Source organism: Geotrypetes seraphini, chromosome 7, assembly GCF_902459505.1.
Source record: "Geotrypetes seraphini chromosome 7, aGeoSer1.1, whole genome shotgun sequence".
NCBI lineage: Eukaryota > Metazoa > Chordata > Amphibia > Gymnophiona > Dermophiidae > Geotrypetes > Geotrypetes seraphini.
Genome location: NC_047090.1, coordinates 94,161,833 through 94,180,889, shown reverse-complemented (window position 1 = coordinate 94,180,889; position 19,057 = coordinate 94,161,833). Strand labels below are relative to the sequence as shown.

Here is a 19,057-nt window from a genome sequence, read left to right as displayed (position 1 = left end):
TACGCCATTGGGGAGACCCCCAGGTTTCATCAGCAGAAGAGGTAAAGCAGAAAAGTCAAGAGTCACCAGCATGAAAAAAAATTTTCACTAGCATGAAGAGAAGGGCAACAGCATTAAGAGCTAGTGAAAGTACCCAAGTCTTGCCAGCAAAAATAGAGGAGCAACCACAGAAAAGGATAAGGGCGGGTGAGGGGGTCAAAGCAAAAGGGAAAGGGAGGGGTTTATATGATGAAATGAGAATGGTGGGCCATAAGAAGAGAGGTGGAGTTAGGATGAAAGAAAGAGGCCAAGCATAAGGGAAGGGGTTAGGTTGCAGAGGAGGAACACCATCCCGTTACTGGCTCCTGATTGAAAGCAGGGTGAAATTCAAGAGCTGGTTGCTGATACTCAAAATCATTCATCTCTCGGAGCTGCAATGGCCAACAGCTAGACTACATTACCATACATCAGCATGTGCCCTGCACTCGAGCCAAGAATAGCTGCTGAAAATACCCTCCTTCAGAGACATCAGATACAAAAGCATCAGGACAAGAATGTTCTAAATGATGACTCCAAGGTGGTGGAACTCCCTTCCAAAATGATAGCTGGCAAGTCCCCACTAGGAACATGATAGGGTGAACACAGTAGAGATACCAAGAATTGCTGAGGATATGATAAACAAAGTACAGATAGCTAGAATTATCAAAAAGTATATAAATAGAACACGATGCAGGTATAATGTGTGCAAATAAGTAGGATTTAGTATGAACATAGTACATGATACTAGTATTATATGTGTATATAAATAGAATGATTGATTATGGTATAAATATGTGCATATACATAGGATGGTTGATTATGGTATAAATAAGTCTGTATTGAAAACCATCTCAGAAAATACTAATTCTATATTGTAACACATTTACAGAAGCTCTGAAATGACTCCCCAGTCATTAGTAGTGGTATAGAAGCTTTCAATAAACAATAAGTAAGAGGTGGAGCAAAAGGGAAACGTAGTTAAAGGAGGAAGAAAAAGAGAAAGAGACGAGCAAAGGGAGGGAAGGAGTGAAAGACACTCACAGGTGTGCTTCTTATTTTGCAGATCGTTATGTGGTGCTTGGAAACCATCGAGATGCATGGGTATTTGGAGCCATCGATCCATCCAGTGGAACAGCAACCATGATGGAAGTTAGCAGAGCAATGGGGCAGTTATTGAAAGATGGTAAAGTACAAAGAACATTTAATCAGTAACTTATTTATGTAGCTGAAAAATGATAAACCACAGAACACATGTAACCCCAGGCAGCTGCCTAGTCACTGCCTGGGATGGTGGGAAGAAGAGAACACAAAGAATTAATTTTTGAGGACCAGAGCTGAGATCATGAAAGTCCTGTCGAGCTAGACAACTATAGCATCAGACTTATAACTCCTGGAAATAAGGTTTTAACTTGAACCAAACCATAGCTTTATTAAAACTTTCAATTGATGAACAAAACTCCAAACAATTCTTCATAAATGGCCAACTATTTATACAAGTCTCTTCCTCCTCTCCAGCATAGATGTTATGAGAGTGGTCCTTTGGTAACAGATGCCACAGTTCAATGAAATAGTATCTTGAATGTAAAACACAGTCATCTCAATCATAACTCCCAGCAGTCAGATGTAAATGGTCTGCTATCTACATTTAGCTTTGCTAGAATAGTGAATGAAAACTCCTCTGTCTAAGGTGTAACCAGTACTTTTGCTGGCAAAGGTCTGAAGCCTGGATGCAAATGCTCTGCTTAAATATATCTCCTTTTCCCTCAACTGGATTTCTCTGGGGTGTAGTGGCTCCCTATACCACCATACAATGCCAGACAGCAACTTATGTTAGTTCTGGTTCTAATAACTCTTGAATCCTTTTCCCCAAAACAAGTGCCTGTGGTTGCCTTCCCGTGGGGTTGATTCTTAAAACTTCAGAAAACAGTGGCAGGAAGGCAGAATATAAAATATGGGCTCTCCCTGTGAGATGGAAGGTCTGTAGGGGCAAACTCCCTGCATATAGCTTCAATACAGAACAGCTTCCTGCATTGATTCAACACACACAGTGCCTTCAAGTTTATTAAGATTTTGATATACTGCCCATCACTGGAAGTCTGAGCGGTTTGCATAATTATAATTATAGAAGTAGAGACTAGAATTCAGGAAGGTAGAAAAAGGGCAAAAGAGAGGATTAAACAAGAACTACAGTATATATTAGGATATTAGGATGAGATGGGGAAGAGGAGGAAGCTGGTTGGCTGAGATAATAGGCTGCTTCTTTGGCCTGTTAAGCAGGTGGTCCGAGATTAATGAAGAAATCAGCATGTATTTATCAGAAGCATCTTCAAAAGGAAGGTTTTCAATCCAGCTTTAAATTTGTCTAAAGATCTTTCAAGTTAGAAGTGTAAGGGAAGGTTGTTCCATAGGGTTAGACCCGTGAAAGAGAAGATTCGGTATCGGGAGGTATTATATGTTATGCGACTGTGAGGAGGGGGATTCCTGTGTTCACTGAATCTTTCAAAGTGCAGGAATCCAGCAGGCAGGCCTCCGATGTCATAGCAACAGGGAAACTGTCTGTACATTATATAGACTCCTTTCACTGCCAAGAGCAAAGAGTTACTATTGGCTGTTTTTTTTGTTTATTTTATTTAGTTTTTAATGCCAACAAAAAGTGCAATACAATTTACATACAAATAATAATAATCAAATAAGCACTTATAAACAATCAGAATCTATACAAAAAATTAAATTCCCTCCCCCATCCAACATTACCATCAGGAATAATACCAAAACATAAGATATATCCCCCTTCCCGCTCCCACCCACCCCTGGATGTGTGGGTGCAAAACAACGGAAAATAAAGATATTGGCTGTTTTGAAAGATTCAGGGCTCCTTTTACTAAGCCATGTTAGGGCTTTAACGCTTGGAATAGCTCACGCTACATTGTCGAGCGCTCTAGACCTTAACGCCAGCATTGAGCTGGTGTTAGTTCTAGAAGCATAGCAAGCGGGAATTTCTTGCATGCGCTAAAAACGCTAGCACACCTTAGTAAAAGGAACCCTCAGAGTTTGTTTGTTTTTCAGTCTGAGAACAGTGAAAAGGGAGAGGGAGAGAACAGCTTGTGCTAGAAAGAGAAGTAAGCAGTTTGGAGTGGGGAGAGACAGCCTCTGTCTCTGGTTAATAGTTTTGTGGGAGCTGGCAGAGAATTTCTCTAAGCAGTTGGCTACCTCTATCCATATAGCTCTTGTGGATCATTTTACTTGATAGTGTCTTCTGGCTTTCCTCTTGTGTACATAACCGTCCACAGGGTACCATAAGAAGACAGGAGTTACATAAGTGGCACCTGAACATCAGGGACCTATCCCAATGAGCTTACCTTAATTTTGGTATATTTTGCTGCACTCTAACCATTTTAGAGCCCTCTGGTTGCTGTATCAGAGTGACAGAGGGGCAGGGATTTTAAAAAATAAACACAAGAAAAAGCTTTGAAATAGAAACTGTGGTTTGTGTGCTTTTGGATATTACTGTGAAAATGGCAATACAAACTTTACTATGGTGTATAGGAGAGAGAATTTTTAAATGGTTTAACTACAGCCTCAACGAAATGATAATATTATAGTTATTTTTCTTATGCTTTTCTTATGTACTTTAGTTTTTAATTAGTACTTCCTTCTCCTATGTTTTCTGCTATGTACTCTAGTCTTAATTATATGTGAACCGAGTCGAGCTCCACTGGGAGATGACCCGGTATATAAGCCAAAGATTAGATTAGATTAGATTCTGCAAGGGCCTTCCTGTTGCAAGAGGTTCCTTTAGGAATTAGTTCCCTAGGTAGTGAGAGTGTATGGGCCTGGGTCCTCCTCTCTATGGTTCACTAACCCACCCCCCAGGCTACTTATGACACCTGTATGCAGCTCTACTAGGCTTTCCTATAGCAGGTGCTGATGTTCCGGAGACAGGTATGTACGTTTTTATTCTGATATTTGTGGCAGTGTGAGGGGGTCAGTGATCACTGGTGGAGTGTGTGTGGGTCTTTATGTTGTCTCTGCAGTGGTTATCTGGTTACTGTGCATACCTTTTTGACACTTATACCTGCTTTTACATCATCTAACTCACGACGTATAAGTTTCATCCAGGAAATCTCATGAAGCATTCAGTTATCCCTGCAGGACGACTAAGTCTAGGTCAGCCTACATCCCACCCAAATACCACCCTATCCACTCCTCCAGATATGTCCCTTTTAGCTCTGGGTGCACAGCGGCATTCAGAGGCCTAAAAAGTCCTTGGATATGTCCAGAAAGTCGGTTTGATTATCGGCACTTAGAAGACCTGCCTTTTAGGTCATCCAAGTGCTGACTTAGATTGGTTGTTAGATGTGTTTAAGTTTCAGTTTAAGTTTAAGTATCAGGAAAGTGCCTGAAAATGATCTCAGCTAGGGTAGAAGTGGATATCCACAAGTAGTGCTATTTTAGCACAAGGTCTCATTGCATAAAATGGGTCCCTGTGGAGACGAATTTATGCGTGTTAATGAGAGTGTGTGACTGTTTATAGCAGAGCCTCTGTAGAGTGTTTCAGCTTGGCAGGAAGATAGCATTGTGCTGGGCTGAGGAACAAGTACATAGAGAGGGATTGTTGTAATGGACTTGTGAACTGGAATGTGTCTGAAAATTGGATTTAAATACCCTTATTGTAAATACTTTGAAAGGTTGAAACTATATCTCAGATCTTCAAGTACAGTTCAAGTTATCAATTTTTCATCAGTCTCAGCTTGATTTATTCTGATTAAGTAAAAGACTGTGAAGTGATTGAACGGCAAGGAAAATAATCCTTTGGCCTACCAGAGTAACTCTGGCCCTGGCCTGCGCCCAGCTCAAAAACCTGTATTTTGCTTTGTAAATCCTGGCCAAGGATACCTGACCCAAAGAGCTAGCTGGTATCCAAAGACATTGTGACTGAGACCAGGGTTATACTTTGGAGATATTTTTTTTTAAGGTGGTGAATGAATGGAATGGCCTCCCAGTGAAGGAGGTGTAGAAAAAGACTATATCTGAATTCAAGAAAGTTTTGGAAATGCACATATGACCTCTAAGGGAGAGGATGAGACAGACTGGCCTAGATGTCATAGATGGACAGACTGAATAGGCCATATGGTCTTTATATGACTTCATTTTTCTCTACAACCCGAGTCAAAGGGAGACGTGAGCCTAAGTCAGCCCTTAATACCCTGGAATATTGGTAAACTTTTACCCCGATCCTCAGCGGCACCACTTGGAGCTCAAACCAATCTCATTGCTCCAAGCTTTACATATCAAATCGTCACTGGATCGTTTACGTAATAGGTTTTTACTTTTTTTCTTTTGTCTTTTTAACTATTGTGTACTTTGAAAATATTCATATTTATAAAGATAATTTTTAAGCATGTTACTTAGCTTAATTCTGTGGTCTTTGGCAGGGGGTTGACACCGACATGTTTCGCATTCAAGCTTTATCAAGGAACCCCTCAATATAAATGCCGCCAAACTCTGACCACTATATCAAGAGCATTGCTCTTGATTGCTCTTGATATAGTGGTCAGAGTTTGGCGGCATTTATATTGAGGGGTTCCTTGATAAAGCTTGAATGCGAAACATGTCGGTGTCAACCCCCTGCCAAAGACCACAGAATTAAGCTAAGTAACATGCTTAAAAATTATCTTTATAAATATGAATATTTTCAAAGTACACAATAGTTAAAAAGACAAAAGAAAAAAAGTAAAAACCTATTACGTAAACGATCCAGTGACGATTTGACACGTAAAGCTTGGAGCAATGAGATTGGTTTGAGCTCCAAGTGGTGCCGCTGAGGATCGGGGTAAAAGTTTACCAATATTCCAGGGTATTAAGTGCTGACTTAGGCTCACGTCTCCCTTTGACTCGGGTTATATTGATTGTTAACCTTGGGGTAAAGTGAAAGTAGTGCTACTATACAATTTCATTTTTCTCTACAGCATTTCTATGTTTGTAAGACCAAGGTCCTAAGAAAGATCAGTGATAGAAATAGGATTTGAAGCCTTACTTCCCCAGTCCTCAACTTTACTTTAACATCTAGGCAATTCCCACCTTCCCTAATCTCACCTTTGTTTTAATTCAAGGCCTTCTTTTTCTGCCACCATTTACTATGTTTTATGTCAGTAACTGTAAAGTTTCATTGTTAAACCAAGTATCAAATCTTTATGAGATTAGATTGAGGGAACTTTTATATGTTAAATATGTTGACAGTGATATTCAGAGGGCACTTTTCAACCTTGAAAGAAGCTGGGGGATAGAAGACCTAGGTGCAGAAACCTATGGGAGCAACAAAGATTGTCTGCATAGAACATGAGTGAGGGTGGGTTATATATAGACTAGCCTGGTGATCATACTACTTTAGTCAAAGTTTAAATACCCAGAGATCCACTATAGAAATCTGTTATCTGCATTAGAAGCCTGCACTTTACTTGAATTGTGAAAGATATTTTGAGGTTCTACTGTTCTTGTACCTCACCAGCTCTCTTCCACTTTCCAAGTTTCCAAGTTTATTATAAGATTTGATTAATCGCCTATTCCAGGTTCTAGGCGATGTACAGCTAAAATTACAAAGTTAGGGTAAACATACATAATTAGAACAACTTAATATTAAACATATTAAAATAGCATAAAAATACATAACATGACTAAACTTATACAACAGGACAATGAACATACATGATCACAAAAAGGCGAAGTTATGGGAAGAAATACAATTCAATATAAAAGAAACAATTAAGGTTAAAAAACATTAGGGAAAGGGGAAGAAATTTAATATAAGGTGTAGAAAAGATTTAATATAAATTGTTAAAAAGAATTAATCACTAAAAGCATCTTTAAAAACTTTGCAGGCTGGAGACCACGGAGATCCATTATATTCTGCAGCTGGGGAGCAGAAGAATACAGCCTTATAGGATCAACGGAGTGGGTTGAGGTAAAACCTTTTCCATTTTTCAAAGAGGACCCTTAAAAAAATACAGAGGCCAGGCCTTTGGATGCATTTTCACTATCCTTGTAGACTCCAGTTGGAAGACACTGCCCAAGATTCTCTCCACAGCAAGCTGACTTGTAATAAACAAATTCATACTACTTTTGGCTATGGTTCCACAAAGGTCAGATTTATCTACAAAAAAAGGATATTCCCACAAGTTTAGCTCATCAGGTAAAATTATAGTGAACGCTTTTTCATATTTGTTCTCAGTTGATCCCCTTATTACAGCATATTCTTAGTTACTATGCACTGGAATTATCTCAGACTAATGATGGAAGCTTTCAGTCCATCAAGGATTTTCAGTGTTTGGCTGAAGTCCCCACCTCCTAAAGCTTAGGAAAGTCTCTATACAACACTTTAAGTCCCAAACAAATAAGCTTTTGTATGGGATCCTGGCAAACATTGGTTATTCACAGTCCTCAAAGGTTAGAGACCAGAGATGACTCTAGAGAGGAGGAGAGGCATTCAGGTTGTTTTACGTGAATCTCCTAAGAGTGTTCAGAAAATCTGAGCTAAGGAGTAAACTCTTTATGTGGCATCCAAAAGTCTATATATGATGCCAAAAAAAAGACTATTCTATAAACCACACTTAAAGTTAGGTTTGGTTTATAAAATAATACTTATGCCCGGGAACTACTACTATTACTATTATTAATTATTTCTAGAGGTCAATCAGACATACGCAGTGTACAGAATCACTAAGGAGACAGTCGCTGCTCAAATGAGCTCACAATCTCTAATCAATCAAGACAGGCAGAGAACCGCAACTAAATTTAGGCATTGCCATTTGCACCAACAAAAGCGTGGCACAAGTGCCTGTGCCTAAATTTACACGCAGAGGTCCTAATACTGTAATTGCGTACAGTATATAATTTAAAGGAACATCCCTGATCTGCCCATGACTCACCCATTTCTGAACCCCTTTCATGATCCCACACTTCAATTTATATGTATACCCCTTAAAATGATTCTAATTAACAGCAGTAATTCATTGTTAGCATGCCAATTATTGGTTCTAATTACCTTATTATTCAAATTGCATATGCAATTTGGGCATGCAACCAAAATTGTGCATGCAGTTTTGGGCACTTTTTATAGAATTAGGGGTAAAAGCCTTTAGAGATGCTGCCTTTAGAAAGACTCGGCTTCCTATTGCAGAATTATATTGATCCTAGCAGACAAGAACCTTTATGAGAGCTTGGCGGTGGCAACCCATTAACAGATTTCTGAGCAATTTTCCATTATTATTGGCAAAAAGCACAAACTTTAGCACAACCCCTGAAGAAGCCCGTTGGTGTGAAATGGATTTGGCCTCCATTGGGTTTAAAAGATAAGTGCTTATACTTAGTTTTATCATAGTGCCAGATTTTTGATGGTTGCCTGCTCTTTGTTTAAATTTGAGAGAAATTGATATTTGATATAAAAATCATTGATGAATATAAAGTATTTAAAAACAAGTATATTGAAAACAGATTAAATTAATTAATAAATTATAACAGAGGTTTTGACCTATGATGATACCTTAACCCTAAATTGGAGACCTTCCATTGATCGGATCCCAAGGGTTGTTTGAGGTCTTTTTCCTCTGTTTTATAGAAAATTTTGCATTATTATAGTGTTTTATGTTATTTATGTCAATCTTAAGGATTTTGGATTTTGAACACTTATTAAGGATCTCCACTGATTTTGCTCAGTTTGCACGGGGGATTTTAATATACCTCTTGCTCCTGAGTCCTGACTCATTGACGCTTAGGTTTTTTTTTTCTTCTGCTCTTTCTATGGGTTAGATTGTAAGAAAAGGTACTCATGCTGCAGGACATATTTTAGATTTAATTTTTTTAGGATCTGAACTTTCCTGGAGGTTATGTGGGCCCCTAAATTTGCAGAGTGTGGTATGGCTTGACCATTGTGTCATTGATTTTGGTTTGCAATAGGAGACAAAATATTTCCAGATAGGGGTGATCAAGTGACTTTTCCATCAAGACCAACTCTATCTCAGTAAACCGTACGTACTTCATTATCTTAATCTGATATGTTTCATGATCCTCACTGTCATGTGTATGCATCCATCTCCTCTCCACTCTTAATTTTCTCCTCACCATTCTCAACCCTTCACTAAACCAAGGTCTATTATCTTTTCTTGGAAAAAGTGTAACAACTTGCTGTGGAGCTATCTCAGCTAATGCTGTTTGGAACAAAGCATACCAACATTCAACAACTTTCTCCAATGTTCATTAGACTGAATGTATGGCTTCCCCTTTGCTTTTAGATCTTTCAAATCAAAAGCTGGTCTTGATAGAAAAGTCACTTGATCTCCCCTATCTGGAAATATTTTGTCCCCTATATGCAAACCAGATAGCGCAGGTTATTCGTACATCCTTTTACCATTTTAGAATGTTGATGAGATTGAAGAATGTGTTTGTCGTCCCTGACTTTAAGTGTGTTGTACAAGCTTTAGTACTTAGCAGATTGGATTTTTATAATTTATTGTATTTGGGAATTGGAAAGTTGAAGCCAAAGGCACTTCAGCTAGTACAAAACTCTGCAACTAGGGTTATTTTAGGGGGAAGCCGGTTTGATCATGTTTCATCAAAGTTGTAGACAAAACAAACAAAAGACCTCAATGCTCCACTTGGAAAGGAAAACCCCAGGGGTAACATAGTAACATAGTAGATGACAGCAGATAAAGACCCGAATGGTTCATCCAGTCTGCCCAACCTGATTCAATTTAAATTTTTTAAATTTTTTCTTCTTAGCTATTTCTGGGTAGGGAACATTCCTGAATGTCTAGTATATTTTAATGAATTAAATAGTTTCAGGTCTTCTCAATTGTGGGTTCTTGGTTCTGGAATAGCTTTCCAGGATATATTCATTTTTGTACCACATTACAGTAGTTCAAGAAGGCCTTGAAGACCAAGTTGTTTGTTGAAGCCTTCTCAAGTATGTGAGTTTATCAGCATATTTTATGTTAAGTATGCTTTAGCAGTATATTTTATGTTAAGGGAGATAGATCTGAAGGGAAATTGGGGGGGAGGTGTATATTAACTCTTATTGTGCATGTTGTATTGGAAGTTGTTTTGGTTCAAGCGATATATAAATGATGTAAATAAATAACAAAAAAATATATTTTGCTTTTGTCTATTGCCTCTCTTCCTTCTGGTTTCTGGATAGCACAAATGACTGCTTATGGGAGCGGTACTGGAACCAAGAGGGGCAACTACTGTAGCTTAGATCTGTTCCTCACTGGAATGCAGGGCCTGGTACAATGGTGACCAAAATTTAGTCAAATTTCATATCGCATGAAGAATGACTTTAAGGAAAACTACTGCAGTAAACATAACATAACATAAAGCTTTATTTATGAATTGCAGATACCTTGCACTCCTATGAGATTTACAAAAGATAAAACCAGTACATTAACCACTGAATTTGCAATCAATTAAAACCATACAATAATCACTTTCTGAATTTACAAAACAAATAAGTTTTCATTAATCTTCTAAAATGCATGTAAAAGAATAATAGTAAAATTATTGACTCCCATTTGGCCACTTGCTAGGAAAGTAGATTGGTTATATAGCTATTAAAAAGAAATACTGATAAGGGAATGTGGCTTGATATACTGCCTTTCTGTGGTTATAATCAAAGTGGTTTGCATATTATATACAGGTACTCATTTTGCACCTGGGGTAAGGGAGGGTTAGGTGAGGAGCTGCAGTGGGAATCAAAACAGTTGCCCCAGTTCTCAGGCAGCTCCACTAACCATTAGGCTACTCTTCCACTCCAAAATGAGGTATAAAATGAGGGATTGGATTAAAGATGAAAAGAAACGGTTCTAAAGACTACAAGTTTGCGTGAGGTATAGATACTTTTTAAAAATAGAGGAGTCAATATTCAGCTGGCGGTGTTCAGTATTTTCCCGACCACCGCCTGCAATATTCTTGGATATTCAGTTCCAGGCCCTGTCTGGGCTTCAAAATTAAATATCCAGTTTTGTGTAGTCATCTAATCCATAGCTGATTTAAGTCCAATATTCAGCATTTAACCAGCTATGAGTTACCATGTGGTAGGACAGCCTTTTATGTGGTCCCATTTATGCAATTAACTTGGCTAGTTAAGTGCTGAATATTGGCATTTAACTGGCCAATTGCTGTATCTGCCCCGGAACACCCCCAACATAGCTAGTTTGCAGTTAGGCACTAAAGGGCAAATTCTATAACCAGTGCCTAAATTTAGGCGTCAGTAAGTGCCCTGCCAATGGACAGAAATGGCAGGGTTGAAGCGTCTATCGATGCCTAAATAAAAGGCAGCTAAAATGGCCTCTGGAATCGTGGCTAGGTAGCCACTTTAGGCAGCGGAATGCCAAAGTAGGCGTGGCCAGTGACCGAAGTGGCATTAGGCGATCTAAAGTGGCTACCCAGTCATGAATCACACCATGATAGGTGGCTGAAATGTAGGCCCAAGTAACCGTGGCCTACATTTTAGCCGCCCATCTTTGCCTAGACCACAGCAGCTGATCGTGGCAGAAGATTCCCCCTCCCCCATCAGTAGAGCAGCAGGGATTCTCCCAAAGCCGCGATTCTTGGGCACCATTTATAGAATAGTGGTTTTGGGGAATCCCTACCGCTCAGCTGATGGGAGAAGGGGGAATCCCCCTGCCTTGATCGGCTGATGCGGTCTAGCAGCAAAGGTAAATGGCTGAAATGTAGCCCTGGGTTTTCTGGGCATACATTTCAGCTGCCTATCTTGGAGCAATTCTGTAACCGGTGCCCTGGACTGATTGAGAGGCGATCGGCGGCCGCTTTTAAGGCAGCCACCTACTTGGGCGCCAGTTACAGAATCCAGCACTAACTGGTTAAGTGAAAATGACTGATAGCCCTGAACAGATAGTTTAACCGACCAAGAGCTGTTTCTGGCCAGTTAAATTGCGATGAATCAGAATTTGGGAGCAACATTCCTGCTGAGTTATCCCTGCAAGTGTTTGATATGATATTTGGGAGTTAAATATGTTTTCTTCTCTCTGAAAGAAGTGAAGACCTTTTTAGATATGAAGAAAATCATATTTGAGACTGGTGTGTTAATGAATCTAGTGAGGGTTAATTTACATTATACCCTGTTAAATTGTTTATTTTTTCCCCTTTTTATTACACTCCTTTGTATGCTTGATTCTCCTTCCCCATACAATTGTGGTCTAAGAAGAATTTCTATTTGTTCCCTAAAATGTTTTGCTTTCTCTCATATTTTTCCTTATACAAGTTTTTTTTAAACAAGTTTAATATTTGTATTATAAGTTACTAAAATGCAATAAAAATAAAATTTTAAAAAAAGTGTTCAATATTGAACCCATCATCTTGGAAGGATTCCAAATATCTTCAGAACAGCGGAAAACAAAACAAGTTCATCAAATATATTCCACAGAAACACAATCAAGCAAGAAAACAAAAACCAGTAGAACTGATGATCTTGATAATGCCTTTATTTGAACAGGATGCAAAAATAGTTCTGAGTTATAACGTAGACCCAACACGGGCCGTATTTCAATTGCACAAACAACCTTCTTTTGGGTCATAAAAACAAGTGCACAGTTATACGCGTTACTTTCTGGCAATTCTTATATTCGCATTGTATAGCAGTACTGTTTATTGTTTTTATGACCCCAGAAGAAGGTTGTTTGTGCAACCGAAACACAGCCCGTGTTGGGCCTATGTTATAACTCAGTACTATTTTAGCACCCTGTTCAAATAAAGGCATTATCAAGATCATCAGTTCCACTGGTTTTTGCTTGTGGTTTCTTCCAAATATCTTCAACATTAAAAAAATAAAAAAAGATTCAAGGAAGGTAAAATGACTGCCAACAGGTTAAATGATGAAGCACAAGATATTATTAAAGCAAAGTAGATGTCTGTTAAATACGACAGAAAACAGATCCAAATGGAAAAAAAAAATGGGGAAAGAGTATAAGCATTTGCAAATTAGATATAAAACATTAATAAGGAAAATAAGGAGAAGTCTGACACCCTATTTCAAGTACACAGGGAAGACAAGACCATAAAATAAAACTAAATTAATTCTTGGCTTCCGTCATTACTAAAGAGGATGTTGGCGAGATACCTATGCCAGAAACAATTTCTTATTGTGATTATTCAGCATACCTACAGCAAATTAGTGTGAAACTAGAAGCAAAAGAAAAGAAAGTTATAAGGTCTAAAGCCACACTAGTGGCTACGCTGCGCTAACGGCCCCAAAGCCCCTAGAGATTTAAAGGGCTTCGGGGCTGTTGCCGCGTGGCAGCCGCTAGAGCAGCTTTGTAAAAGAGGCCGTAAATGGTATCTGTCTGGAGTTTGCTAAAATTCAAACATCAAAATAGTGGAGTGGACATATAAATTCACATAATATGCAAAAAAAGGTTCTTCAACAAACTTCTCAAAACATACTCTATGACATTAAAAAAAAAAAAAAGGATTGCATAAACATCCAATGTGCTGGCTGAAAAATAGTATTGTAATAATGTTGGAAAGGTGGAAGTCCTCAGACTCCTTTTCCCAGCTCACAATAGAGCAGCTTACGCTGATCGATTAATTGAAAAATCATAAAAGGAACTTAGCTTCTGATGATTAATCTTTTATGATCGCTGATCTAAAGGAAAGAGTGTCTTGGGGGAGAGGAAGGAAAGGAAGAAAGAATGTCTTGATAAGAAAAGGGTGAAGTGTTTTTTTGTGGATGGGAGGCTTAGAAGGGTGGGAAAGGGAGGGAGAATAGTAGTGGGATGGGGGGAGGAAGAGACATCTGATTGGAAGGAGGAGGCAAATATTTTGCAAGTGTCAGTTAATCTCTAATATAACATCACTTAGAGATGCTGTAGAAATCTGCAAGACCTGACAGGCATTGTGTGGGACACCTGAAAGCAGTGCCAATGCCAGATAGAGGCCTTATATCAACATAAAAGGTGACCCCTACCACAGATCCTCTGGAAGATGCTGTGGAAATCTGCAAGATTTAACAGGCATTGTATGGGATGCCTGAAGGCAGTGCCAACGTCGGAGAGAGGCCCTTGTACCAGCATAAAAGGTAATCCTTACTACAATCTGTGACCACAGGTATATGACCATGGGTGTGTGCCCAAAAGGAGAATGACCAAAGGGGCAGGTCCCATCCATTTGGAGTCCTTTTAGAGCCATTAGGAATGGTTAGGACTCTTCAGCTAGGAAAAGATACGGCTGAGGGGAGATATGATTGACGTCTACAAAATCCTGAGTGGAGTAGAACGGGTACAAGTGGATCAATTTTTCACTCTGTCAAAAATTACAAAGACTAGGGACCGTCGATGGAAGTTACAGGGATATCATTTTAAAACCAATAGGAGGAAATTTTTTTTCACTCAGAGAATAGTTAAGTTCTGGAACGCATTGCCAGAGGATGTGGTAAGAGTGGATAGCGTAGCTGGTTTTAAGAAAGGTTTGGACAAGTTCCTGGAGGAAAAGTCTATATTCTGTTATTGAGAAAGACACTGGGGAAGCCACTGCTTGCCCTGTATTGGTATCATGGAATATTGCTACACCTTGGGTTTTGGCTAGGTACTAGTGACCTGGATTGGCCACAGTGAGAATGGGCTACTGAGCTTGATGGACCATTGGTCTGACCCAATAAGGTAAAGCTATTCTTATGTTCTTATGAAAGTCTGATCTGCTCAAATTGAGAAGAGAAAAAGCAAGAAGAAACCTGTGGTCACACTAGTGTAGGGACCTATGGACTTACATCTTATTCTACCTATGATGGTGAGACCTTGTTTTCCAGTAAATATTCCACCTTGGAAGTTTCCTTGTCATCTGGGGAGTCTCTTCCTGCCCCCACACCTGATAATAATAGAGGGATTTAGCATCCCCAGTGAAAGCTTTGGTTATATATCAGAGCACACTGAGAGACATATCTCCTTCTTCTTCTGATGTACAAGATTTAAGAGGATCTGTTCACACAAAGTATCGGACAAAATTACTTTTCAATATGCCTCTTTATCAGATTCTTCTTCTTCTGTAGACTTGATTTCACTGAAAAGTATTTATTCTGTAATTCTTAAAATGGACAAGAATCTGAAAGATCTTCTCCCACTTAGTAAATTTTCAGAGGAAGTGGTTAAATGGTCATGATGCTAGACTCTTATACGTTGATAAAGATCTGGAGATTGTCAATGCTAACCTTCAATTATGTCAAAACGCAGTAGCTATGGCTTCTAAGAATAGTTTATTGACTCATCTCTAGTTGGAGAATCTGTAAAATGCTAGACGATTATATAATTTGTTTTTTGCTTAACTTCCCTGATACTAATTATTTATCTTCTTTTGAATTATTCAAAATGTATGTAAAGGATGTTTTACAAGTTCCTATGAATCCTCAAGAAGTTAGGATTATATATTACCATATTACCTCCCAAGAGGAGTATGGCATATTAATCAACAAAGAAAATTTGATAATATAGACTCTCCAGATAGCTTAGATTTGACAAAGTTTCTCAAAACTGCTCAAGATAATATTGCTAAGAGAGCTACTTTGCTAGTAGTTTTAGATTCTGTGGATAAGAAATCATTGCTCGTAAAGAATTATTTTCAAAAGAAAAATGTTCCCTTTTGTGAGCAAACTGTTTTAATGTTCCCTGATATAGCCAGGGCTACTCAGTTATGTTGTAAGGCATTTCTTCAGTTGAAACCTAGGGTTTTAGCTCTGAAAGGCACTTAAAAAAATTTCCTTGTAAGTGCCTGATCACATGTGAGGAATATTCTTATCTATTTTTAGATCCTTCTCATCTTGAAAGCTTTTTTATTGAATAATCTAAATTAATTTTGGGCTTCAGTGCATTTACTAAGGCAGCATCACTACCGTTGTAAAAGGGGCCAACAATTAGCAAAACAAAAATGTTATGCCAACATTACAATTATTAGACATGTGGAGAGCAATAATAAAAAAAAGGTCTAAGTCCCCTTTTGGTCTAAGGCCTTAAATGTTGAAAGTAGAGGCAGGGAAAATGTCCATTATCAAAAAAAACATCCAAAAGGAGGTGGTTTATTTATTTTTTTTTATAATGGCCTGCCTCTACATTCAGCTATTTAAACGCCCAGACTACCACTACATCTAAACTTACACCATATAATCAACCTAACTCCCAAAAAAAAGCCTAACTCCCAAACGCTCAAAACAAGGGCTTTTAGGCGAAGGAGGAGCCAGTCCTTCGTCTAAAAGTTAGATTGTAACCGGTGTCTGTCAAAAACAACACCGGTTACAGAATTCACCCCCTCCCCCAACGATCGGGGCAGGAGGGAGTCCAAGGCCTACTGCCCCAGAGACCCGCGACCCCCGCCAACAACATCAGTCCAGAAGAGAGCCCAAGCCCTCCTGGCCCCGCCGATTATGATTGGGGCAAGAGGGAACCCAAGCCCTCTTGCCTTGGTGATCCCGAACCCCCCCCACCGCCAATTACGATCAGGCAGGAGGGAGCCCAAGCCCTTCTGCCTGGTAGTACCTCCACCTGCCGATTACGATTGGACAGGAGGGAGCCCAAGCCCTCCTGCCCAGGTGAACCCCCTACCCCCCACCCCCTTTAAGATACGGGCAGGAAGAATCCCTGGCCCTCCTACCCTTGATGCACTCCCGTCCCATGATCACCCCCCCGAACCCCCGATCGACCCCCCCCCCGCCAACCAGCGAGACCCCCCGCTGACCCCTCGACCCCCCCAAACCCTCCTCCACATACATTTAAACGATGTCTGGATGGATGGGTGCCAAGCCCGTCTGTCTGGCAGGCCAGCCATCCCACGAATGGCTGGCCTTAGGGCCTGATTGGCCCAGGCGCCTCAAACCCCGCCCACAGGAGGGGCCTAAGGCTACTGGGCCAATTCCGGTTGGCCCAAGCACCTCAAGCCTCACCTGTGGGCGGGGTTTGAGGCGCGTGGGCCAATCAGGCCCTAAGGCTAGCCATTCAGGGTGAGGATCACCGTCAGGGGAGATGCCCTGCTGCGATGCTCACCCCGAAGTGCTGCGGTTCAGAGGGGGGTGGGTGATCACCATTGTGGCAGGAGAGATGAGCTATCTCTCCTGCAACAATAGTTGCAGTAGGCGGTAAGCAGATTGCTGGGGATGCTGAGCTACAGCGATTAGCTCAGCGGCTACTTTTTCGGCACTTATACCTGTTTTGACTTGGTCAAAGTCAAAATGTACAAGTGCCGACAAGACAATCTGCCTAAACTTTTGGTTATACCTGCTGTACGCCTAGGTGTAGGTCGGCCCACCTCCCGCCCTTTCCCCTCCTCTAAAAACACCTCTTTTCGCTCTATGCATTTAGAGGCAGGGGAAAGGCCTAAGCTGGTTTTAGATACGTCTAAAACCAGCTTTGATTATGGGTACTTGGGCGATCAGGCTTTTTGATTGTCCAAGTACCCATTTAGGCCACTTTTTAGATTTTTTTATTTTTTATTATGAGCCCCATAATGTTTCAATATATCAATTATTTGTATTTTGATTTATGTTTTGTAGGAAATGAACAAAATTCTAGGATCTAGGGCAGTAGCTTACCTAAATGTGGATCTTGCTATAGAAGGTAAGGTATTATCGAAATTTGAATTACAGCAAGGCAGAATTACAGCAATGGCTGCCTTAATTTAACAAATTCCTCTCCAGTACATTCTTGGATACATAGATAGATCCCTGTTTTCCAAATAGATGTCAGAATATGTATGATAAAGTTTAACATTTAGAACTGGAACCAGATATCTCATGCTATAAAGAAGCTTAAACCTTTCTATGTAGGAATATATACAAAGTGTGATTATTTTGGTAATTCCATTGTCCATTTTCAGATGATATGCCATTTTTTCTAATGAATAACATACATGGAATGATATAATTCTCTGAATTTAATGGAAATTATTAAAGGTTCAGATGGGATTATGTTCCATATGTCGGTAAAAGAATCTAAGAAAAAGCAACACCTTGTGAATGTAATAATCATTTTCATTTTTTCAATCTGAACAATATAAACTAGGTACAACTTTACACTGGGTTTTACTAAATCATGGAAGAGCTTCTTACTGCGAGCTGCCAAGGTAAATGCTCCAATGCTTATAGGAATTGAATGAGCATTGGAGTATTTACCTCACTTGCCCACGGTAAGAAGCTCTTCTACAGTTTAGTAAAAGGAGCCCTTAGTGAAGTAATATTCATAAGGTTTAATTTCACCAAAATTTATTTCCTGGACACAGGAATAACAGTATTCTATAACACCTTCTCATGGCTACACCCATTTTGAGCAAAGGCTGAGTGTCAGGGTGGTAGGGGGGAACAGAGGCAGATGCTGTATTGGGGGAAAAAGAGGAACAGAGGCTAGATAGAAGAGATGGAGGCTGGATAGAGAGAGCAGAGTCTGAATAGAATGGGGGGCAGAGGAGAACAGATGCTGGATTAAGGGGAAGTGAAGGAGAGGAGACTAAGGATAGAAGGAGGAGAAAGAAGAAAGACAGACACTGCATGGAAGGATGGCAGATGCTGGAAGTAAGAAGGAAGAGAGAGAGGACACTCTGGATGGAAGGGAGGGGGAGAGAAAGAAGGGAGATAGTCCTGGGGAGGAAGGACAAGAGGGGAGGGGGAGGAGGGAATGAAGAATAAAGGAAAAAGTCGAACATGAGAAGAGAGAGGGACACAGAGATACACTGCTAGACATGGGGGGGGGGGGGGCAGGGGGCTACAGCCCACCAAGGATACAGCACTGCACATTGGGAGATTAAGTTAAAAAAACCACTCTCTGTTTACATAGTTCCATACAAGCTCCCATGAATGTGAGGGCAGAACAAACACAATTATAAAAATTAAAAGACCAGATAACATGTTACAAAATAAGGGCTCCTTTTACTAAGCTGGAATAGCGGTTTTAGCGCGCACTTAGCGCATGCTGATTTGCCCCGTGCGCTAGACACTAATGTCAGCATTGAGCTGGTATTAGTTCTAGCCGCGTAGCGCGGGTTTAGCGCGTGCTAAAAT

General features: G+C 39.9%; 1 protein-coding gene across 2 annotated transcripts in view; it reads left to right on the top strand.

Moving 5' to 3' along the window:
* LOC117363922 (putative N-acetylated-alpha-linked acidic dipeptidase) overlaps positions 1-19,057 on the top strand; it is a 294,479-nt gene that overhangs the window by 146,089 nt on the left and 129,333 nt on the right. For both annotated transcript variants that reach the window (XM_033952501.1, XM_033952500.1), the window contains exons 9-11: positions 1,082-1,201; positions 6,897-6,979; positions 17,558-17,621. In XM_033952501.1, the coding sequence (XP_033808392.1) occupies positions 1,082-1,201; positions 6,897-6,979; positions 17,558-17,621 (267 nt within the window). The remainder of the gene's footprint in view (positions 1-1,081; positions 1,202-6,896; positions 6,980-17,557; positions 17,622-19,057) is intronic.